General features: G+C 37.2%; 1 protein-coding gene across 2 annotated transcripts in view; it reads right to left on the bottom strand.

Annotated features, from left to right (window-relative positions):
* LOC142339534 (uncharacterized) overlaps positions 1-24,977 on the bottom strand; it is a 70,739-nt gene that overhangs the window by 15,919 nt on the left and 29,843 nt on the right. For both annotated transcript variants that reach the window (XM_075389640.1, XM_075389639.1), the window contains exons 6-8: positions 23,065-23,219; positions 22,719-22,849; positions 8,009-8,186 (exon numbers count right to left, since the gene is read on the bottom strand). In XM_075389640.1, coding sequence (XP_075245755.1) covers positions 8,009-8,186; positions 22,719-22,849; positions 23,065-23,219 — 464 coding nt within the window. The remainder of the gene's footprint in view (positions 1-8,008; positions 8,187-22,718; positions 22,850-23,064; positions 23,220-24,977) is intronic.

Below are 24,977 nucleotides of genomic sequence, written 5' to 3'. Positions count from 1 at the left end.
GCCGCACTAGAAGGACAATGAGGACTATCATTAGTGAGAATAAGCAACAGGACCACAGGTTCAACCTTTTGTTCAACAATTTTGGAAAACAGTTAGCGTCAAAGCCAACAAGAAACCTTAATGAACTGTAACGATTGAATCATTTTATTTATGCCTCATTAGCAACCGGTGCGAACCAGATGGTCTCAGTTTAAAACATCCACAAAATTTACAAAAATCGAGACCTCGCATTAATGAGATAAGTGATAAGGCGACAAAAATACAGGAAAAAGCCAAAAACTAAGATTTCATGATAATAAATTGCGTCACATTAAAAAAAAACATTAGCTGCCTACGGCAGGATTGAAGCAATTGGAAAATTGAAACAATCCGAAAAATGGGAACAGCCCTACAGATAAAAGCACTGAAACAGAAATCGAATTGCCACACGTGCAAAAAAATGTTCAAGAAACAGAAAAAAATCAAACCTCAAGTTCCCATTTTGCTTTATAAGTTAACTCAATTGTTCGCTCCATTTAATATGCAAGCTTTGCTAAAATTACCACTCCAATTTGGCTTATAATTAAAACAAAAAAAATGACAAAAAAAGTGAACCGATCATAAGACAAGGCACCAAAACAATCCAAATTCTTTGGATACTAAAATAGGAGAGCGCCTAAAATTGCCTTTAAAAGGCTGACGGTGGTTATTAATTGAGCTGTTATATATTCCGAAAGAGGGATTTTTAACGCGCTAAAACTTAATGAATCATTTTTGAAAACGTCAAATGGAAATAGAACATATGCAGCAGATTGGCGGAATAGCTGCGAAAGAATAGACTTGCGTGCCGTATAATAGAGATAGAAACAGATACATATATAAATTGGAAAAAGTTATCGACGCCACTCAAAAAGACAGAAAAAATCCAGCGAGAAAAGAGAAACTAAAGAGGAACGAAGGAGAGAAAAATGATGAGTGAAAAGAAAGGCAGAAAAAAAAAGAAAACAAAGAGATGAGAAAAGCAGAAAAGAAACAGTAAAGCAAGAGAGAGAAGTAAAGCAGAAAGAAAAGACGGAAAGAACGACAAACAAAAGAGAGGGGAAAACGAACAAAATAGAGAAAAAAGAAAGCCAGAAAACGACAGAAAAGAGAGAAAAGAAAGAGTGAGAAAGAGAGAAGAGACAGGAAAAGACAAAATAATAAAAACAGAAAAGACAAACAAAAAATGAAAGAAAAGTAAGACAGAAACAAAAGACAAAGAAGGCGAAAAGCAAGAGAGAAGAGAAAGACAGAAAGGACGGATAAAAGCAAAGGAGAAAAGAAAACCAGAAGAAAGAGAAAACAACGAGCAAATAAAGAGAAATTAAAGAATGAGAGTAAACAAAGGCAGAAAAAAGAACAGAAAAGAAAGAAAAAGAGAGAAAGAAAGAAAAGAGAAAAGAAAAAACAAAATAGAAAAAAGCAGAAAACAACATAGATGTCAGATTGCCAGAAAACAGCCGCAATAGCATCGTAGATCTGCAGTCTAAAAAAACAGTAAGAAAGATACTAAAAAATTTCGTCTGTTCATTGAAGGCTGATATGTTACATTTTGATTTAAAATCTGTATAAATTTTTACTGCCTCTATTAGCTGCTCTCAAATAACCTTTATTTAGAGTGACACACGCCCATTTGACCTTATCTCTTTTAATTAAAGTAAACAAAAGTCCATTTCAAAGTGAGTAAGTAATTTTTGAGAGAGGTATGTCAAGTGTGACCAAAAATTTAATCACGCGAAAGAACAAAAAAACTCGCTCCACCAAAAGCAAAAAATGACGTCACACACGCACTTCAGTTGAAAATGCATGAACGAATGAACAAAAAGCAGATTTGAAGTGGTTGTGACATCATATGGTTGTAACAAAAACTTAAACGAAGTAAAAAAAACCAAGAGGAGGCCAAAAATAGCCCCAGCTATCGCTGTGCGTCTATTGAACAGAAAAAAGATAAAAGAGAGCGGAAAGGCAGCAAGAAATGAAGCAGAGATAAGCAAGCGAAAAAAGGGGAAAAAAGAGAGAAAAGAAAGACAGAAACGATAGAAAAGCAACAGAAAAGAAAAACAGAAAAAGAAAATATTGAGAAACGAAAGACAGAAACGAAAGAGAAGGAAAGAGAAAAAAGAACAAGCAAAAGGAAAGGCAGAAGAAAAAAAACAGGAAAAAAGACAAAAAAGAAAGAGAAAGACATAAAAAAATACAGAGACGAAAGAGAGAAAAGCAAATGAGAAGAGGAGAGAGAGAGACTAACGACAAAAACATAGCTGGCATATAGCCGCAACAGATTCGTAGATTGGCAGTCTAAAAAAAACAGTAAAAAAGACAGACCAAAAAATTCGTCTACTCATTGAAGGCTGATCTGTTATATTTTGATTAAATATCTATATAAGTTATTGCTGCCTCTATTAGCTGATCTCAAATAACCTTCATTTAGAGTGACACACACCCATTTGACCTTATCTCTGAATTAAAGTAAATAAAAGTCAATTTCAAATTGAGGAAGTCATTTTTGAGAGTGAGGTAAGTCAAGTGTGACCAAAAATTTAATCACGCGAATCAACAAAAAAACTCGCTCCACTAAGAGCGAAAAATGACGTCACACATGCAATTTAGTTGAAATTGCATGAACGAATGAACAAAAAGTGGCTTTGACGTCATATGGTCTAACAAAAATCATGACGACAAAATAAAAAAAACCAAGAGAAGGCAAATAATAGCCCCAGCTATCGCTGTGCGGCTATTAAACAAAAGAGAAAGGAACGAGTAAGAAAGAAGAAGGAAATAAAAGAAAGGCGGGAAAAGACCGCAAAAGACGAAAGACAGGAAAGAAAAACAGAAAAGAGCGAAAAGGGGGAGAAAAAGACAGAAAAGAGAGTTGAGACGAAAAAGAGAGAAGACAAAAAAAAGCGAAAAGAAAGAGAGAAGAGCAATCGAGAAAAGAAAGAGGAACAAAACAGAAAAAAGGATGAGAAGAAAGGCAGAAAAAAGAACAGAAAAGAAAGAAAAAACGAAGCGATAAGAAAAGCAGAAAACAAACAGCAAAACAAGAGAAAACATAAACAGAAACGAAACAGGAAAGAAGGGCAAGCTAAATAGAGAAAAGGAAAGGAACGAAATAGAGAAAAAAGAATAATAGAAAAAACAACAGAAAAGAAAGAGAAAATCAAAAGAGAAAAGAAAGAGAGAAAGAGACAGAACAGCAAGAAAGAAAACCAGACGACAGAGAAAAGAACCAGAAAGAATGAGAAAAACGAAAGGCAGAAGAGAGATAAGAACGACAGAAAAAAACACAAACGAAAGAGCAGGGAAAGAGAAAGGAAGAAAATAAAGGCAGAAGAAATCGAAAGGAAAAGAGAAAAGCAAGACACAGAAAGAAACAAAAACGAAAAGCAGAAAAAAACAGAAAAAAGATAAGAAAGACAAAAGACAGAAAGGAAAGACAGATAACAAAGAGAGATAAGAAAGACAGAAAAGAAAAACAAGAATAGAGGAAAGAACAAGAAACTAAATTTAATCACGCGAATGAACAAAAAAACTCGCTCCACTAAGAGCGAAAAATGACGTCACACATGCAATTTAGTTGAAATTGCATGAACGAATGAACAAAAAGTGGCTTTGACGTCATATGGTCGTAACAAAAATCATGACGACGAAATAAAAAAAAAACAAGAAGGCAAATAATAGCCCCAGCTATCGCTGTGCGGCTATTAAACAAAAGAGAAAGGAACGAGTAAGAAAAAAGGAAATAAAAGAAAGGCGGGAAAAGACCGCAAAAGACGAAAGACAGGAAAGAAAAACAGAAAAGAGCGAAAAGGGGGAGAAAAAGACAGAAAAGAGAGTTGAGACTAAAAAGAGAGAAGACAGAAAAAAAGCGAAAAGAGAGAAGAGCAATCGAGAAAAGAAAGAGGAACAAAACAGAAAAAAGGATGAGAAGAAAGGCAGAAAAAAGAACAGAAAAGAAAAAACGAAGCGATAAGAAAAGCAGAAAACAAACAGCAAAACAAGAGAAAACAAAAACAGAAACGAAACAGGAAAGAAGGGCGAGCTAAATAGAGAAAAGGAAAGGAACGAAATTGAGAAAAAAGAATAATAGAAAAAACAACAGAAAAGAAAGAGAAAATCAAAGGAGAAAAGAAAAAGAGAAAGAGACACAACAGCAAGAAAGAAAACCAGACGACAGAGAAAAGAACCAGAAAGAATGAGAAAAAACGAAAGGCAGAAGAGAGATAAGAACGACAGAAAAAAAACACAAACGAAAGAGCAGGGAAAGAGAAAGGAAGAAAATAAAGGCAGAAGAAATCGAAAGGAAAAGAGAAAAGCAAGACACAGAAAGAAACAAAAAAGAAAAGCAGAAAAAAACAGAAAAAAGATAAGAAAGACAAAAGACAGAAAGGAAAGACAGATAACAAAGAGAGATAAGAAAGACAGAAAAGAAAAACAAGAATAGAGGAAAGAACAAGAAGCTAAATTTAATCCGGCGAATGAACAAAAAAACTCGCTCCACTAAGAGCGAAAAATGACGTCACACATGCAATTTAGTTGAAATTGCATGAACGAATGAACAAAAAGTGGCTTTGACGTCATATGGTCGTAACAAAAATCATGACGACGAAATAAAAAAACCAAGAGAAGGCAAATAATAGCCCCAGCTATCGCTGTGCGGCTATTAAACAAAAGAGAAAGGAACGAGTAAGAAAAAAGAAGGAAATAAAAGAAAGGCGGGAAAAGACCGCAAAAGACGAAAGACAGGAAAGAAAAACAGAAAAGAGCGAAAAGGGGGAGAAAAAGACAGAAAAGAGAGTTGAGACGAAAAAGAGAGAAGACAGAAAAAAAGCGAAAAGAAAGAGAGAAGAGCAATCGAGAAAAGAAAGAGGAACAAAACAGAAAAAAGGATGAGAAGAAAGGCAGAAAAAACAGAAAAGAAAAAACGAAGCGATAAGAAAAGCAGAAAACAAACAGCAAAACAAGAGAAAACAAAAACAGAAACGAAACAGGAAAGAAGGGCGAGCTAAATAGAGAAAAGGAAAGGAACGAAATAGAGAAAAAAGAATAATAGAAAAAACAACAGAAAAGAAAGAGAAAATCAAAAGAGAAAAGAAAGAGAGAAAGAGACAGAACAGCAAGAAAGAAAACCAGACGACAGAGAAAAGAACCAGAAAGAATGAGAAAAACGAAAGGCAGAAGAGAGATAAGAACGACAGAAAAAAAAACAAACGAAAGAGCAGGGAAAGAGAAAGGAAGAAAATAAAGGCAGAAGAAATCGAAAGGAAAAGAGAAAAGCAAGACACAGAAAGAAACAAAAAAGAAAAGCAGAAAAAAACAGAAAAAAGATAAGAAAGACAAAAGACAGAAAGGAAAAACAGATAACAAAGAGAGATAAGAAAGACAGAAAGGAAAAACAAGAATAGAGAAAAGAACAAGAAACTAAAGACAGAAATGAAAGAGAAGAACGAAAGAGAGAAAAAAGAATGAGCAAAATGAAAGGCAGAAGAAAAGTACAGAAAAGAAAGACAAAAGACAGAGAATGACAGGAAAAAAAACAGAAAAGAAAAAATTGCGTGAGGAAAGAAGAGAGGAGAGAAACTAAAGACCAAATGGAAAGAGAGGAACGAAACAGAAAATGAGATAAAAGAAAGGCGTGAGAAAAAGCCCGGAAAAAAAGCCAAAGAATGATAAAAGAAAGACAGGAAAGAAATACAGAAAAGAAAGCAAAAGAGGAGAAAAAAGACCTACTATCTAGCTAATTTCAATCTATTAATATGGATAATTTTGCATCATCTGTTTCATTTCGGTAATTGACCTTTACTTAGAGAAAATTTATTCTTTCAACATACGTGATGCATCAGTACAAGTCATTCAAGGACTATTTTTGTGAAATCAAATTCGCGGTGATCGACTCAATTTGTAATAGAAAGCTTTCAGTCATTGATCAATTTTCGAATCCGCAGATTTTCGGCCGTTAACCATTTTGGGCCAGGCAACTTTTCGCTCATAGGCAGCTTTTCGGACAATGACCCATTTTTACATCCTTCATTGGCCTTTATGGCATAGATTATTTTTCGCTCATTCACTTTTTGGCAATGGCAGCTTTTCGGTCACAGGCAGCTTTTTGGTCAATGACCTATTTTTACATTACTGACTACTCAGTCATTGACCTTTATGGCATCGGTAACTTTTCGGTCATTGAGTTTTTGGCAATGGCAAGTTTTCCGCCATTGAACTTTTTCAAAATACATGCAAAACGCTTTGCTGCATATTTAAGAGACCTCAAAACATGAAGATTGGGAGCTTAAACATGGTGGTATAGGTAATCGAATTATATTTAAATTATAGATGAAGAGAAAATAGTGATATGAGAAAAGATATGGAGCACAAAAAAGTGTGAAAAAAGGAGAGAATTGGAGAGAAGAAACGGGTGCCACGTTAATGGACAAAAATTCCGATAAAAACGCGGCTCACCTGCTCCTTAGCTCAACTCATTGCCCTTCTGTCTCTTAACTGAAAGACCCAGGTTCGAAACCCACTGTTGCCAGTCCTCTTTGTCGAAGAGCATTTTTAAGGGCTGTTAAAACATGCGGAGGTAGGCGCTTAATTATGGTGCCTTTTATGTCGACACTGAATTACAATATAGAAGATATAGATAGATAGACAGATAGTCTCTTGTTAATATCAAAAAGTCTAGAGCAAACTTGAGTCACCTTAACCAGCTTGAGGTTCGTCATTTATGATCAAATTATTAATCAAATATTTTCGTTATAACTTATTGCTAATGAGTATTAAATGACGTCACGCACAAAAGCACAAGGAGAGCGGCCTTAAAACATGATTAGAAATACTGTGTTCTGAGGCAGGTCAAAAGAAAACAAAAATCAACGAACACCACGATTTTAGCTACGCTCAGCTTAAAATTTTGCATCTCAGTGAATCAATGACCTCTAGCTTAACCTACATATCCCGTTTTTGAGGACAAAAAGTTAAGAGCGTCAGAAGAAAAACCGATCAAGCGAAAAATCTCATTGAAGAAGACCAAAAGACTAGTATAATACTACTCTTCGTTTGAGAGCAGTTTAAAATTCGAAGTGTTTCACTTTTATTACTGTAGTTCTGCGAAATTTCTTTTCGACTGAGACTAGCAAAAACAGTAAAACATAACCTACTAAACGTCTGAAGAATTGCTCTCGAACGACTAGTGAGAGCTCTAATCAATTGCAGCCTGCTTCAGTCGGGGGGGGGGGGGCTTAAATGGGACTAAGAAGTTCAATAGTGGGCTTCAAATAACCACATGAGAGGTTAACATATACCACTATTAAGATTTGAAGTAAAAAATGACTTTTCATTTGACTTTCAGCATTAAATTGCCGCCAATTGAGTTCAGCTGCTTGAAATTGTGATTGAGAGAAAATTTTAGATCACGCGAAACGCAAAAAGTCAAGGGCGTAAAAGTCACCCGAAAAGTCAAAATTGTCAAGCAAAAATTTTGCATAAAAAACACACGTTTACAATAATTGCTATGAACTTCGTTCAAGAGCAATTAAAAAAAAGACTTCTGAAAAAAGTTTTTAACAATATATGAATCTACTCTGAGATGGAAGCAATTGATCAAAAAAATATCAAAAGATCTCATTTTCTTTTTTAGCCTCATCTTGTAAGTTGGATCTTCAAGATGGCCATAGCAGAGACCAGGTCAGCTTTTTGATGCTGCTTTTGAAATTCATTACAAACACTAGATGGTTGCTTGTATTAGCAGATACATCAGATGCTGCTCAGACATTGAATGTTATAGAGTTAAGCAGGTTGGAAATTTGATTAACCGCGCATTGTTGATTTTCTTAGTTCGTAAATCGGTGTCAAATCGTGTAGAAGTTTGAACGATTGAACGAGCACTGTCAATTAATCAAAAAAGATACTCACACTATCTTACACTGAATTACGTAAACTATAAAATTCTTAGCACCATTCGCTGGTTCACCTTGAACAACAAAAATTAACTTACCGAACTCATAGCATATTGGTGGTTGGCAATGGGCAATGTCAGGAGAGACTTTCTGGACGTAAAACCGGGAAAGATTTATTGAACAGTTAGAGTACACAGTGCCTTTCCTAGCGAAGAATTTGGATCTGAACAGCCTCCCATTCGCGAATAGTTCATTCATACACGTATCCACACACACCTGGTACAAAACATTTCACAATTTTCCCTCAAAGACTTCCCATTTACGGCATACAAGAACACCATCTTAAAAAGTTAACTTCAGTTGCCTGACGCTTTATGTTTGAATGGCTTCGAACAAAGATGTTACACAAGAAAAAATTCACATAGAAGACCGTACAAAAGCTTGGTGAAATTTTTGTTATTCTGATTCAGAAAGACTACAGGAAAAAACAATGGGGCTCGGTAATGTGCGTTTGCATATAATGTTCCGACCCCTCGCATCCACATTCTTGGCTACATTTCTACCAAATTGTAGACATGCTTTGCAATTCGACACTTCATGCATTCTCAAATAAAGACAGATGTGCATATCATTGAGGTCAATACCAGTGAAGTTTGGATTGTATTGGGGTGCCTTTTTTCTTTAAAATGTTTTCATGCATTTTTCTGATGACTTTTAGCTTTCGAAACGGGATAAACAGGCAAAGCTCGACAGGAATTAAGTTTCAATAGAAGCCCTCAGCTGTCTTTGGTAGTCTTCACGTTAATGTACTGAAGTTTCTGGGATCGTCAAAAAATCATGGTGAAAAGTCACTTTCTGAAGTTTTGACCATAAAATTTGCTGTTTTTCCTGTTTTCTGTCCGTTTTTCGACATTTTGCTTTAACGGGATTTCAATTGACATTGGTTTAAGTTCCTAGTAGTCTTGTGCAAACTGTAAAGACTCTTTCTAAATGATTTTGAAGTTTGCAATATTTTTGAAGTTTTTCAAACATTTTTGTCGTTTGTTGAATATTTCGCCCTTTAGGAGTAAATGAATCATTTTTAGGGCTTTAAGATGAGCTACTGGAGTTTTTAATGACTGCGAATTAGTTTTCAAGATAATAATAATAGGAATTGAGGCAAATTTCCATTAAAATTTTACATCTTTCAACTTATTGTCAAATTTCTTGGAATTATTTAAATTATTCAATCTTTAGGGGCCAGTTATTAATTTTGATGGCTTCAAGATGGGTTCGTGGATTATTTATAGCGACAACAAAATAGTTTTCAAGATTTTATGAAAAAATGTTTATTAAAAATTTGCCAATCAAGTTTCGTGAAATTTTCCACCCTTTTTCATTTTTTCAACCTTTAGGGACAAATGGAGCTCTTTCCCAGCTTGTCTGCGTTTTAGTGGGTAGATTTTGGTTCCATAAATGTGGTTTTGAGGACATTGGGTTGAAAACTTAAGCTTTTTGGCTAATTTATACAATTTTGAAATAATTCGTTTTTTCTTTAAACTGTTTGTACAAGCGGGGCTGTGCAAGCAGGTTTCTGCCGATTTGCACACTTTTTTAAAGCAAAATTGCAATAACTTTACAAATTTCAAGATTTTGGAAATTTCGCTTTTTCAATTTTCCTGAACTTGTCAAAATTTTGTTTGAATGTTTGTGCTGCCCTTGCGTGCAAGTTATTAGAATTCCAATTTTGGTTTTGAAGACAGTGACATTCGAAAGTTGAAGCGAACCTTCAGTGTTTTTTAATTTCTTTTTGTTTTTGCCTGCTTCTGCCTATAAATGCATTCCTATATATCCAGCAAGTTTTGCTTTCGAATCAAGTTTTCTTTCCTGGCTTCGGGACGATTTCGATTGAGAGCATGGTATGCAACACGATTATCGAGAAAGTAATACGTTTTGCATGTCGTTATTGTTTTTCACTTAAAATGTGAAACTACGTTTGTCTTTCGGATTCGTGATGATCATATGGTTTGCTAGTCAGATAGTGATTTTTAGTTCATAATTCAATTCTCTGGATTGCATTCAATTCAGTACTTGTCGTGCAATGGTTTTTTTTAATTCACTAGAATGAACAAAAATTGAACCGGGCAAAAAATGTGGTAGAAAAAGTGAAATCAAATATAATACAATATCTCAAGCAGAAAAAACTATCAAGCAGACATCTAACCTTGCCAAACAATAAGTAAGATTCTAAATTAGAAGTCTAATTTTCAAATCAAAATCCCAACACATGTCTTTTAGTAACATTGCCTAAACATAATCGACTAACGTCGGGCGAATTGCTCTCGAACGACCGGTGAGCGATTGGCTTCGCGATTAACTAGCCACGAATAAGTGAGGCTAGCTTCAGCTTAATTGAATGGTCGTGGGGTGAGCGCAGTTGGGGTAGGAGGGGGTGTGCCAACAGTAAGGGGGGGTGAGAGCGTTTTTGGCTGCAAGGGGCCCTTACGACCTGAACGATGTGCAGGGGTGGGGATTGGGAGAAGTGAAGTGAGAGGGGTGATGTGGGGAGGGTGGTTGTTGTGTGGGGGGTCAACCTCTAAGGGCCCCCTTCACACCACAAGTATCAGTCTCCGAAACAATTTCAGTGAATCGCATACTTGGAGACTAGTGAGCTGAAAGGCTCTAACAGCACTTAATGCTTGCTGGACGCTACCTGTTTATCCCGTTTTGAGGTCAAACGAAAAAATCGGTCAACCGACAAATCGCATAAAAAAGACCGGCAGGACTAATATAATTGCTAAACTTTGTTTGAGAGCAATTAATAACTATCTTGCTTGAGTGACATCTATTGAATTTAAATTATATTCTCAATTTACATCTCAATTGCGTACCAATTTAAATCTAATAACCGAGCGCGGAAGTCACTTTATTGTGTGACGTATGTCATGTCCATACAGGAAATAATACCAAATTTCTCAAGAAATTCAACTGTGGATGGAAAAAAATTGTCAAAAAATCACTCTATGTCTTTGCGAGAGATCAGACGATCTTAAATAGAATCGAGCATTGCGAAGGGGAAAAATATAGCAGAACATGTAAAGAAATCAGTTTAGGGAAATGAACAAACCTGATTAGATCAACATTTCCACGGGAACAACCGACTACGAGAGTAAACAAGGCAAATGACCTTTCATAGAGGAAAACGAAAGAGAAAAGAAACAGAACGGAAAAAATATCTTAGAGTACTAATGTTGTTAAAATCAACCAAACATATAAAAATTCTGAGTACTAAACATTTTTCGAAAAATGAACAAAAACAAATAAGATCAAAAAGGACGTTTGACAAAAATTAAAATATTAATAATATCAGCGGCGTCAGAGTTGAAAATCAACGTCTAATCATATAATAAGCTATCTAAAAACTTTATACAAATTAAAATATTTAATATCTTTTCCATGTTTCAATAAACCAATAGAATGCCCGAAACAACAGCAGGAAAGTGACAAAAAACAAACGACGACAGGATTCAAAACTAACTGAGATGATTCAAAATAAATCATGTCTAAGTCAACAAGATAAGCTTAAATTGATACCACTAAAATATTTATCTAACTCATTATAAAAAGGAGGAGACCCATTATTAATGTTTTAAACACAGCTGGCATATTGCCAGAAAATAGCCGCGATAGCTCTTTAGATCTGCAGTCTCAAAAATAGAACTTCTTTTTAATGAATGCTGAAATGTTATAATTTGATTAAGAACCCGATTAACTTAACGCTGCTTCTGTTAGCTGCTCTCAAACAACCTTCAATTAGAGCGACTCATTTGCCTCATTTCTTTGTAAGCTCAATTTTAGAGTGAGGAAGTCATTTTTGAGAGTGAGGTAAGTCACTTGTGACCAAACTTAATCACGCGACTGAACAAAAACCTTCCTCTACTTAGAGTGAAAAATGACGTTACGCGCAAATGACGTTAAGTTGTGACGTCATATGGTCGTAACAACAATCTGGACGTTGAAATAAAAACAACAGAAAGCAAAAAACTCCACCTATCCTTTTGTGACTATTAAAAACAAAAAAGCTAAGGGCGAAAATCCAAGTTTTTTTAAATTCACAGTCAAAGCATCATCCAAAAACATTTAAAAATTCAAAACGTCCTTTTGGAGAGAACAGATGTTAAAAAAACTGACTAACATAAAGCATTAAACATAAGCGACTAACATCGGGCGAATTGCTCTCAAATGACCGGCGAGCGGTAGGAATCGTCAGTAGCTAGCCACGGCATAGTGAGGCCAGCTTTAACTTAAATAAAGGGGCGTGAGGTGAGCGCAGTGAGGGGGGGGGGGTGTTGCAACTATAAAAAGCGGGGAACGTTGGGAAGGTTTTTTGGCTGCACGGGGCCCTTACGGCCTGAACAATGTGCAGGGGGTGGGGATTGGGAGAAAAGAAGTGAGGGGGAGTTATGTGGGGGGGGGGGGGGGTGTTGAGGGGGGAGGTGGCTGTTGTGTGGGGAGGGGCTGTTATGGGGGGGGGGGGGTGAGGGGCTGTTGGGGGGGGGGGTCAACCTCTAAGTACCGCCCTTCACACCAAAAGTATAGGTCTCCAAAACAGTTTCTGTGAATCGCATACTTGAAGAATAGTGAGCTGAAAGGCTCTAACAGCGCTTAATGTCCACTGGGCGCTACCTGTTTTTCCTGTTTTTGAGGAAGAAACGTCAAATGGGTTGGGTCAGACGAAGAATCGGTCAAGCCAAAAATCACGAAAAATTGCGTGCGTTTATAATTCTTTGGGAAGCCAATGAATAATGCCAATGATCTAAACTGATCGGCTATTGAAAACAACCACAAATACGAGCAGAACTCAAATATTAACATATATATCTTACAGATAGCATCAACATCGCACACACTTTAAGCTGCATCCTTAACATTCAACAAGTTGTAACCAACGTGGTCCTTCTTAACTAACTGAGATAATGGCAAATCCTTAAAAAAGGACCAAAGAAGCGCGACTGCTTTTGGAAGGTGTGTCAAAAACTCCTTAAAACCAAAAGCTATCACCTAGAAATGGAAAAGATGCAACGAAACGTTCTTGGAAAGCCGATGGGACCTAACATTATTGTGCTTCCTCGTAAGACAAAAAATACGGGAAAAATCAAAAAATCATTAATTCATGAACAGAAAGGGCGTAAAGCCATAAAATAATTAGCTGCCCATTCAGGGATACAAAAACTCCAACGACGTACATCAAGACAAATGCAATGCCCCATATAACGAAAAAGCCTCTGACGACGAAACAAAAAACATAAGACAGCCCTGACCTACAATTCAAAGAATTTTCATTGTCTAAACAAAAAACAAGACCTTAAAATGGACTATAACTGGATTGCGAAAACCATTTGGGAAAAACAGCGAAAATACCGCATGTGAACAAAAAAAAGAACAGCGAGAAAGCGAATTTTTGTTCATACACCGTTTTTCACTCCACTTAAAAATTAGAATGAAGTTCACTACTCGCCTTTTTGCTCCGCATCCTGCTACGTCGCGACCAAAATCATCGCTTTAATTTGACTTCAAAATTCATGAAAATGTTTGAACAGATCTTAAAAGACTGCGCAAATTCTTTGAATTGTAAAAAAAACAGGAGCACCGCAATATAGCTCCGCTCAGCTTACAACTTCACAACTATAAACAAAATTGCGCAAAAGACTCCAATTCATCAAAATGACACTAAACGTGAACAATATGACGATGAAATGGCAGAAGTTCACCAAAAATCGATAACTCTGGGATGAAATAGATTTGATAAGAACTTTCAAAATAAAGGGTAAACTTTGTCCCGACGCTGTCAGTCTCTTACGTAATTGCTTAACCCTCAGCTCAGATTCTGAGAGCTTTTTACATAGAATTGTATCTCACAAAATGAACTCAACACGGCGACCAATTCCAATCTATGACATGTATAATTCAAACTTGGTTGCCGTCAAATTTCACTGCATGATATGGTACAAAACCAGAGCTATTACATGTTAGGCACAGTTTTAACAGACAACACAACTGTTCCTTATCAGAGTTGTTATAATTATTAAGCAAAACAGTTGTACGTCACAGTTTATAATATCATAAACACAAAAACTTAATATTAGCACTTTTTTAGACCTGATATAAAGACTGTACAGCTACAAAAAGTTGTACTTTTAATATTTCTAACATGGACAATATGTTTCTTCATCCTTTTATGCTGGCCATTTGCAGAGACTATCTGGAAAAAATGGTCAATCATGTTTTACTAGATTAAGTGTCAAATTCATCAGATGTTTTGAACCAGATTTAAAAACCAGCTTAAAAAGGCTTAGGTTCTGACAACCATTTAATAAACCATTTCAATAAAGTATTTTTGTTCTCATCTCATGTGATCTTGAGCCAAGCAAAATCGCACAAACTATATTAGTGTCCTCTAATAAAGAAATGGCCGCGGGTGATACATAAAAATAACTTTCAAGCATTCTTCTGAATTACAACTGATGAGAAGGCAAATATCTTCAAGCAGGATACTCAGTAGTATGCGTTTACACATTATTCCGAAACCTGCCAGGTAAAACATAGCAGATTTGACCGATCACCGTTAGATATATCAAAAGCTATTCTGCTGAGTTCAGCAGCAGCTAAGCCTCTCGTATCAAATTGCAAAGAAAAAAGATACGAGTCATTAAGAAATAGAACTGATAACCAAAATGAACAATCACCTATTTTTCCACTTTTTTTTACCAACAATTAACTATCCATTTGGTTTTTATGTACACATGTTCTGAGTTGTTTGCGAAAGCACTTATCGGTTCAGCTATAATGGCAGAGTAATTTGTGACAACTTAGCTTCATTCTGGTTGTTGTCTCGGATCTATTCTGTTCCACCCAGTGTTATTGTATCTGCCCAAATTACAATTTATGGGTTGTTATATAGGACGCTACTATGCAAAAAATAGCACGGGCGCCTGGGTGCATTTGGTTGGAAAAAGCAGATTTGCGGGAGTATATATACTACTCGGCCGATCGCTGTTTTCCGCACACATGTATTAAGATCGCGAAAGTAAGACACGCGAAAAAGTCCGACACGCTCACATTTTAGTATATAGGTCTCTAGTTTTTTCATTTTGCAGTGTTCGCAAACTAGCGAAAATTGTAATTGACACTAATCCTGTAATCTCATCGCCGACTCTAATCTACTCCTTTGATTTTGGATGATTAATCGCCAATTATCGCATTTATGTTGCCACTAGAATTCGCCGCCGAAATTAGCGACCAAGGAACGGCATTTTGGTCGGTGATTTTTGTATTGTCGCTGATTTTGAAAATTTTGCTAAAACACGAAAAACCAATATATGCTCACTATCCGTTGTTTATTTGCTTCTAAAATCACTGATTGATCTTTCTACCAACTCTCACTAAATTTTTAACATTTATTTTGAAATTACGCAATTAAATATTTTTCCAATTGCTTATCTTCTTCTCGGTTGAAAAAGCGAAGAGTATAAACTTTGCATTGGCCTTAACTGTATGAAAAGTCCAGACGGATTATAACAAACTGGATCTATTCTGTCCCCCCAGCTTAGTGGCCACACCTTCGACCCCCCCCCCCCCCTGAGGCGCACGTACTATTTTTTTTACATTGTAACGTGCTATATAACATCACACAATTTGTAACTGTAACTAGTGGGCATCAAAAAAAAATACTGGGAGGAAGAGAAAATATCCAACAAATTAATTTGACTTCATGGCGGATCAATTTTAATTTAACAAGAATTATCAAAATCTAAAACACGACCGGCAGATTGCAGAAGAACAGCCATCGTTGATGACAACCTATAGTTTAACCGTCTAATGAATATTACCACACGGTTGTTATCGCCACCGAGAAGTTATCAAACTCCGAGGCGAAGCTGAGGTGTTATGATAACTTCGAGGGCGATAACAACCGTGTGGTAATTTTTTTAATCAGTACCTGTTGCGATCATTTCAAAATTGAACACAGTTTTATTGGTTTTTCATTTTCATTTTTTGTAGACAATTACATTTTCAAAGGTAAGTGATATTTCTTCGGATCTGTTCTTCAATTTGTCCTCATCCGCGCCCCCTCCCACACACACGCACATACTTACACATACAGACACACATACACACACACCCACACAAACACACACGCAAATGGACGCACACACGTACACACACGCGCGCACACACATGCACTCACACCACACACACGCACGCACTCACACAAACACGCATACACACACAAACACACACAGACACACACATACACACAAACACACACAGACACAAACACATACACACGCACGCACAGGCACGCACCCACATACACGCTCACACACAAACACACACACACACACGCACATACGCGCACAAACACCAGACACACACACACACACACCACACACACACACACACACACACACACCACACACGCCACACAAGTTTTTTAGACAAGTTCATCAAAGCACACACGTACACACGCATACACACACATACGCGCGCACACACACACACACAAGCACACAACTAGACACACACTCGCACGCACACACACACGCACACATAAACACACACACACACACCCACCCACATACGCACGCACGCACACACACGCAAAAACACACACACACACATACCACGCACAACACACACACACAGAACAAACACACCACACACACACACCGCACATACACACAACACACACGCCACACAAGTTTTTTTTAGACTACAAGTTTATCAAACTGTTTCCATCATTAGAGTACGAGTTTATCACCACTCTTTTAACGCCATTGTTTATCTAGTAACAGTGGCAATAAAAGAGTGTGATAAAGGCGTAGTCTAATGCTGAGGTGTTTTTCCAGTGTCGATCGGGCACTAAAATTTATTACACTGGCAGTTTATTTAACTGCTATTATCGCAACAGGTGTTGATTAATTGTTCAAACTTGATGAGCATGTTCAGTTGGATAACAAAAAACACACAATTCAACTTCTGAACTGCAGGCTTTTTAGCTTTATACTGCTACAATTTCGCATTCATTCCAATCAACACTCATAACCTAATTCACTAACATAACCGACTAACATCCGGCAAATGCCTTTTAAAGGACCAGCCAGCGATTGGCTTCGGTAGTAGCAAGCTTTTCAGACCTAAGGATTCTAGCATTGTGGGAGATACTGAGTGGGTTCTCGAGGGGGAGGGGGGTATTAGATAAGAAGGGGAGCGGGGACTGGACAGTAGGAGGGAAGGAGGTTGAGAGGGCTGGACAAGGTAGGGGGTCCAAAAATATGATGTCAGGTGGAAGGTGTAGTGCTGAGGAGGAGGGTGACTGAGGGGGTCGAATTTAGATTAAAAACATCACTTCTCAACGAGAATATATATCTGCAACGTTTCCGGTGAATCCCATACTTTGATACTTTTAAAGTGTAAGGCTCTAAGACTGCTACTCAGCCCCTTGATTCAAGAACAGTAGAAAAATAATTCATGGATGATACAATTATCATAAACAATGAGCAGACGATTGATGGGAGCTGCAATTTATTGCAGCCTGCTTGTCGGGGGGGGGGGGGTAACTAAATTCACTGAGGGGTCAGAGGTTATCTAACGATCAGCAATAAAATTTCGAGTAAAAAATTATACTAAGTTTGGCGCACTTTTCAGTCGACCTTTAGCAGTTAAATGCCGCAAATTGAGTTTAGCTGCTGACCTTCGTGAATGAGAGAAAACTGTAGATCGCGCAGAACGAAAAAGTTAGGAGTATAATAGTCTCTAGAAAAATCGAAACCATGAATTGATGGGACATTCCTTCTGGATGTGACTGTATTGAGAAGCCTCAAGCGAATTCCGATAGCCTCGATTGCCCCTTGCTGTCAAGCAAATTTAACAGTTCTCGATAAAAATTGAACAATTTCTAATAGACGTGTTTGAGAAACTGATCACTTTTCAAAAACATAGCCAGCAAATTGCCGAATAATAGCCGCAAAATAGATCGTTGAGACACCTTAGTTAAAAAAAAAACGAACGACCAACGAACGTAGCTGGCAGATTGCCAGAAAATAGCATTGATAAAAAAAGTTGAAATTCAGTCTCCAAAAAAAAGGACAAAACTATATTAAAGACTGAAGAAGAGAAACTTCTGTCTTTTGCTTGCTAAACTGATTATTAACTAATTGCAGAGATTTCGTATTTTGGATTTAGAAGAAATTGTATAACGTAGGTGTTGTGTATATTACCAGACCTCGAATAACCTTCAATTAGAGTCAGATACGTTCAGTTGGCCTTATCTTTTACAATTAAAGCCTTGATTAATTAAAATGCAGGTCACTTTGAAAATCAGGAGCCATTTTTTGAGGGTGAGGTCAGTCACGTGTGACCAGAAATTTGATCACAAAAAAGAACAAAAAATAACTCGTCATCACATAAGCGTGATGTCGTATGAGCGTCACGTCATATGTTCATAACAAAAACTTCAGCAAAACAAAAAACCAAGAGCCAATAATAGCTCGCTTTCGCAGCTATTAACAAAAATGCTATTAAAAGAAAGTATCTGATTTCAAACTCCTTATTTTCAACTCAAACAATGATGTTTTTCAAGTAACAGCCTCAACATTATCCAGCTTCAGTGACCTCTATTGAAGTTCAGTTAGAGTTTACATTCTGAATTGAGACTCAGCAGTGAGTGCGGAAGACATTGTATTGAGAGGAAAGTCATGAAGGTCCAAAAATTGATCAAACGATTGACCAGAAAGCAGTAAAAAATGAAGTACCGCACAAAAAACTCATCTTCAAAGTGAAAGAAGATGATAATAGAATAGCACTTTTAGCTTCTTGAAGTGATCGGATAGTCGTGAAAAAAAATTGGAAATAAAAACAGCCGGAAGACCACGGAAACAAATCGAACATTCCTACCAACTCACATATTAAACCAAAACCTCAAAATTGCATGAAAATCGAATTTACATCACTTAAGGAAAAATTGAGCACTCAGAAACGAACCGAAAGTTCGTGTAGTAACTTACAGTTTAAACCAGAACTCAAGAAATTACATAAAGAACGAACTCAGAGATAGCAGGGGGACTTAGAACGGAACTGCTAAATTTGGTCCTGGAAAAATACCGAAAAAAACTCTGGAAAAGACAGAGGAAAATAAGTTCAAACAGGACTACTCACAATCTTAAACATAAGATCTGATGTCTTCAATCAAATTGCACCTAAAGGGGGTATGTAGGAGCAAGTACTGAGGTTGTGTGAGGCTGAGGGTAAATTTGTACTGGGGGCGGGTGTATTTAGGTAGGTATCAAGCAAACTCAAGTCAAGAAAAAATGCTTCAAACGTCAAATCGGTTTGCAAAATGTCGCATCAACAACAAACGCAGAGCTACAAAAATTGATTCACCTTTCGAAAGCTATTTAACACGTGAATTTAAACATCTTGAGAATATTTTAACAGAAATCTGACTTGAGCTTTGACCACTAACAGTTTTTCTTGTTTTAACCCCCTTTGAAAGAATTTGGAAAATTACAACAGCCCCAAGGATGAAATTAGAAACCCCCCACCCCCCCGCTAAATCATTCGACAAATCTTTGTTGAACTGGTTTCATTTGGTCTGCCTTCACGGGGCGGTTGCGTTTTATCTGGTCTGTTTGCCTTCTCTCCTTTCTAGAGTATCACTCTTTCGGTTCTGCCTCGTCATTTCATTATTTTAGTTGTTTCTTTTTAAAAAAATCCATTTGTGCTTGAGTAGACTGTTCATTTTTATAGAGAGTAGCGGTTTGGATGTCCACGTAAAAAATAAATTCAGTGCGCCCACGACGCCTAAGATTTCCAGTTCGTCAATGCCGTATTTTTCGCCGTCTGTTAAGAAAGCGCGACGCATTAGCAAATTTGACGGAGCCATTGCCTGTTTCCTGTACTAAAACGGCTCCGAGGCCTGTTATAAATGCGCCATTTTGAACCGGGTATATCGAATTATGTCGTAATATGTGTTTTCTCTGAGTTTCCGTCTTAGAAACGACACTAGTTGTTTACGCATGTTTGGTGGCTTTAAATTTAGTATCGCTACTGATTTACTAACTAGTGGCCTAATTACTGTCTGATTGATTTCTAATCTAGAGACATTTTGTGTTTGTTTCCGCGAATAACAATAGTCTAAATTTATTGGCAGGTCTTCTTCGTCTAGTTTTTTTTTGCCATTTGAGCAGTTGTTCCTTGTGCTCCTCCGGTAACTTAATGTGTCCTCCAAGAAACAAACGTCTACAAAGTCCGATAGTGTTGTGCCTATTGCCTTTTGGAATTCGGCTGGCATGCGGCTATAAAATGTCGATGTTCCAATGGCTTGTCCGGCTACTATGTTGAAGTTGCACTGTTTCCTGGTGTCTTCGTTTAGCAGGAGTTGACATTACGCATATCGTAAGTCTACTGTAGAGAATACGATTTATCCCTCGTGGGACGATTCTACATTCTGAACAATGTCCATCAAGCAGTCGATGTTCTGCATCTCGTTTTTAATATGTATTGCCTTTTTTTTACTGTTTTTGAGTCCCGAGCCGGCTTTATTGAATTGTCGCGCTGACCTGTCATCGCTATTGGTGATATTAAGATCTGATCAGTGCATTTGTCTAAGTTCTTCTACCTACGTTTCGAGGTAGATGGCTATTCTCCAACCTTGATATTCCGTGTATCGGGGTGCAATTTTCTTCAAGTTAGTTTTCAACATATGGTTTTTCACTGATCTCTACTGGTGGATTTTTGTTGCTATATCTAGTTAAACTTAGTTTTAAGGGGCACTTGAGAGGAAGTGGATTGAGCAACTTACCTTCTGATGACAAAGCGTTTTGTTGTTAGAGTTGTTTTTGCTCCTTGGAAAGCCTAGTCCTTGGAATAGATCTCTTCCAATGGTTGCTCGGTGATTGTTGGCTACAAATATGATATCTGCTTGGCCGGCGGTCCAACCGTTCCATTTTGTTTCGCAGTACATGGTACCGAAATCTTTATTACAGCGGTGTTCGTTGAGCTAAAGAGTTGGGTTGAGTTTTCCATTCTGCTCTACCAGGTGTTACTGTACCTTTCCTCGGTTTAATTCTTTGCACATCTGTTCTAAAATAATGCTAGTTGCTCTTCTCAAAGCAGCTCGATCAACAAACCTTGCCATATTGGTTTTATTTGTTACATCGTCGGCAAGTTTGTCCGATTGCTTGGCACTTAGAACCGCTGTCTATGGATAATGATTTTCCGTAGTTTCTACACTTTTGGTTTGATGGGTGGCTGTTTTGGTGTGTTCCCCTAGATAGTCGATTTGTTCAGCGGTATCTTGCGCTTGATTTCGCCATGATGCGTTCTCAACGTCACACAATTGAAAACGTAGGCGGATCAGTAACGTGCTCTCCTAGCTCTATACTTTTGGCCAATTTGTGTGCTTCCTCTACAGTTGAAGTCAATTTACAAGTTCTTTTGGACCTGTTTATATATATTTGCAGTAACGATATATTCTCGCAGATTTCCTAATTGACAGTTTACGGCAAAAATATGTACGTCAGAGTGGAATTATTCCGTGATCTTGCTTTTGGATTGTTTCTGTGTGAGCAGTAGGTACCTGTCCAACGTTATGTTACAGGCTCTAATGTTGTTTCCAATTCTTTCCATGACTCTCATGCCGATACCTGATCCAGGGTTGTGTGGGGGAACTTTCGGGCGCGCAACTTTCCTTCTGTGCTGATAATTAAGTAAATTATGGATTTGGCTTTTTTATTGGCTGTGTCCCGTGACTTATTGCCGCAGATGACGCCTATCAAGCATATAATGTTCCATTCGTTCTTCCAATTGGCCTGATAATATCTAGTGAATTCGTCTCTCCCTATAGTTTGCGTAGCGTTCTGGACCGCTTGTTCCCCTACCAGTTTTGGTGGGTGTGGTTTTTGTCGTTTCTCTTTCAGCAGTTCGTCAAATTCTACATTTGTCTTTGCGACTAGTGCCATCTTGAATTGGCGTCTTTATTTTTCCTATGGGATGGGGGTTGCTGATGGGTTTATACAAAATTGGTTTTAAACAAAGTATTGTTTTTCTCAAACTTACACAAATAAACCGACTAATGTCGGAAGAATTGCTCTCGAACGACAGGCGGGTAAAAAAGATTTGCCCCCGACTGAGATGTGAACCTTTACCCTCCACATTAATAACCTGATGCACTGACAACTGCGCTATGAAGCCTTTTCTTTAGGTAAGCTAAAACGATTTTATATTAGCAACAAGCTTTACTTCGGAGTGAGAGCAATAGAGATCACTCAAAAATGAAGAACGAAAGCGTGAAAAAGTCTTGAAAAGTCAAAGAATGTTCTAGAAAAGCGCAAAATTGTCAAGCGAAAAATTTGCATAAAAAAGACCAACACGTTTACAATAATTGCTATGAACTTCGTTCAAGAGCAATTAAACAGATCGTAAATGTGCGTACGCAAATAAAGTTCTAGCAAATAAAGACTACTTATGCTATATTCTAAGATGACAAACATATCATGAGAAGTGTTTGAATTTTACTTGAGTACGCAAATTACAGATCTGTGTTTTCTCAATAATTTTTTTAATCTAAGTTCGGTACAGGCCATTTAAACCAAACGAGTTGTAAATTTATAAGCTCAACCACATAGACGCTCTTTCCTTGTTTAAGATTCCTTGTCGCGGAACAAGAGAATCTTTTGCCAGACGTCAGAGGAACGTTAGATCGAAGACTGAAAGTAATAGGAATAGGTCTTACCAGGACAGATTTAAAATGAAAGTATTTAATCGCACCTCTCGCAGAGTGTCCCAGTAATTGCAGAATGACTTGGAATCTTGGAGGTAAAATTCAAGGCAAGGGAAGTCAGTTGCATCCAGTCTGCGTTCCAAAGGCATCGGGAGAGAAGCAGGCACTTGACGTGTATCTAGACAAGAAATACATAAATGATCACACCATCATTCCTATTACGTTTTCATCATCTCAAAATCAAACCCAACTCATCAATCATTGTCAATATCTAGGAAGGCTTACAATTTTGCGATTGGAAGGCTTACAAGTATGCGATTAATTAACGCTTTCCAATGCATTAAATTCTATACATTTGAAAACTAAGTTGCAAAATTTATCAGGATCACTTACCATAGAACAGGGTGTGAGTTCGAACGTAAATGAACGCTGGCTTCCGTCTCTCTCCTTCAATCTTGCGGAGAAGAGACAGACAACCCAAGTTGCAGAGGAGCTTAACTAGAACCCAAGTTCTGTTCACAACTGCCTCGTTCGTGACCAGACACGACCTGAAAATCCCATGCTATGATGGTAAGAAGTTCGCTAAGATTTTGTCCACAATTCCTATTATAAACTTAAAATTTATTCAAACAGCCGAAAAATAGTCTCGATAGACCTCCTTGATCATCATTGGAATCAAAAACCTACCCGACAGATTGCAGGAAAATAGCCGCTTCAGAGAAAGTGGTAACTAAGGCTTATAAGAAAAAAACTAAGTAACGAGCATCCAAAATTGGGCTTGATAGGTTTATTCCGTTTCCACTTTTTGATATTGTTTCTCGATATTGCCTCCGTTGATGCTAGATTGTTTTGATGAGCAAATTATGCTTGAAAACACCTCAAGCAGACTGAGATAAGATTGAAACTAACCCAGAGAAGTCAAAAAGATATCAGGCAAAATGTCAAAAACGTGGCAAAATGAGGTAAAGCAAAAAAGTAAAAGTTGCTGCCTCTTTTAGCTGCTCTCAAATAACCTTCAATTAGAGTGACACACATTCAAATGACCTTATGTCTTTGATTTGAAGTAAAAAAATCAATTGCAAAGTGAGGAAGTCGTTTTTGAGAGTGAGGTAAGTCACGTGGGAACAGAAATTTAATCACGCAAATGAACAAAAAAACTAGCTCTACTAAGAGTGAAAAATGACATCAAGCACGCAATAAAGTTGAAATTGCATGAATGAATGAACAAAAAAGAGATTTGAAGTGTTTGTGACGTCATACGGTCGAAACAAAAATCTTGACGACGAAATAAAACATAGAACAAGTCCTGACGTACAATGCAAAAAATTTTCATTGACTAAACAGAAAACTAGACCTAGAACGGACTATGAATGGATTGGGAAAACCATTTAGAAAAAAATCCAATCCGAAAAGTCGAAAAAACAGTAAAAATCAAAGTGAAATTGCCGCATGTGAACAAAAAACCACTAGCGAGAAAGCGAATTTTTGTTCAAACACCGTTTTCTCACTCTACTTTAAAATTAGAGCAAAAAATTTCACGCCGCAAAACCACTCGCTTTTTCGCTCCACTTCCTGTTTCGGCGTGACGAAAATCACTCCAATTTGACTTCAAAAATCATGAAAATGTGTGAACAGATCTTAAAAAAAAGACAGCGCCCCAATACAATTCAAATTCTTTAAATTGTACAAAACATAGCAGGACAAGTCCTGACGTACAATTCAAAGACTACAGAAACAACTAGACCTAGAACGGACTGAATGAATTGGAAAAACCAATTCTAAAAAACAGATCAAAAAAATTTAAAAACAAACAGAAAATCAATGTCAAAATGCCGCATGTGAGCAAAAAATGGAAATTTGGTTCAAACATAAAACTAGGCCTATAATAAACTACAAAGGGATTGAGAAAAAAATTAGAAAATCCGATCCAAAAAATCGAGAAAACAGTAAAAATCAAAGTGAAATTGCCTAATGGGAACAAAAAAACCACTAGCGAGAAAGCGAATTTCTGTTCAAAAACCGTTTTCTCACTCTATTTCAAAATTAGAGCAAAAAATTTCACGCCGCAAAACCACTCGCTTTTTTGCTCCACTTCCTGTTTCGGTGTGACCAAAATCACTACTCCAATTTGATTTGACTTCAAAAATCATGAAAATATGAGAACAGATCATAAAAAAAGAGCGCCCCAATACAATTCAAATTGATTGAATTGTCAAAAACCAAGAGAAGGCCAATAATAGCCTCAGCTAACACTTCGAGGCTATTAATAAAGGGCTGCATGTTAACTTCCAAAATTTCGAAGGGTT

This window comes from Convolutriloba macropyga, chromosome 5 (genome assembly GCF_964194025.1).
Source record: "Convolutriloba macropyga chromosome 5, txConMacr16.3, whole genome shotgun sequence".
Taxonomy (NCBI): Eukaryota; Metazoa; Xenacoelomorpha; order Acoela; family Convolutidae; genus Convolutriloba; species Convolutriloba macropyga.
This window is presented reverse-complemented; position numbering and strand designations above follow the sequence as displayed.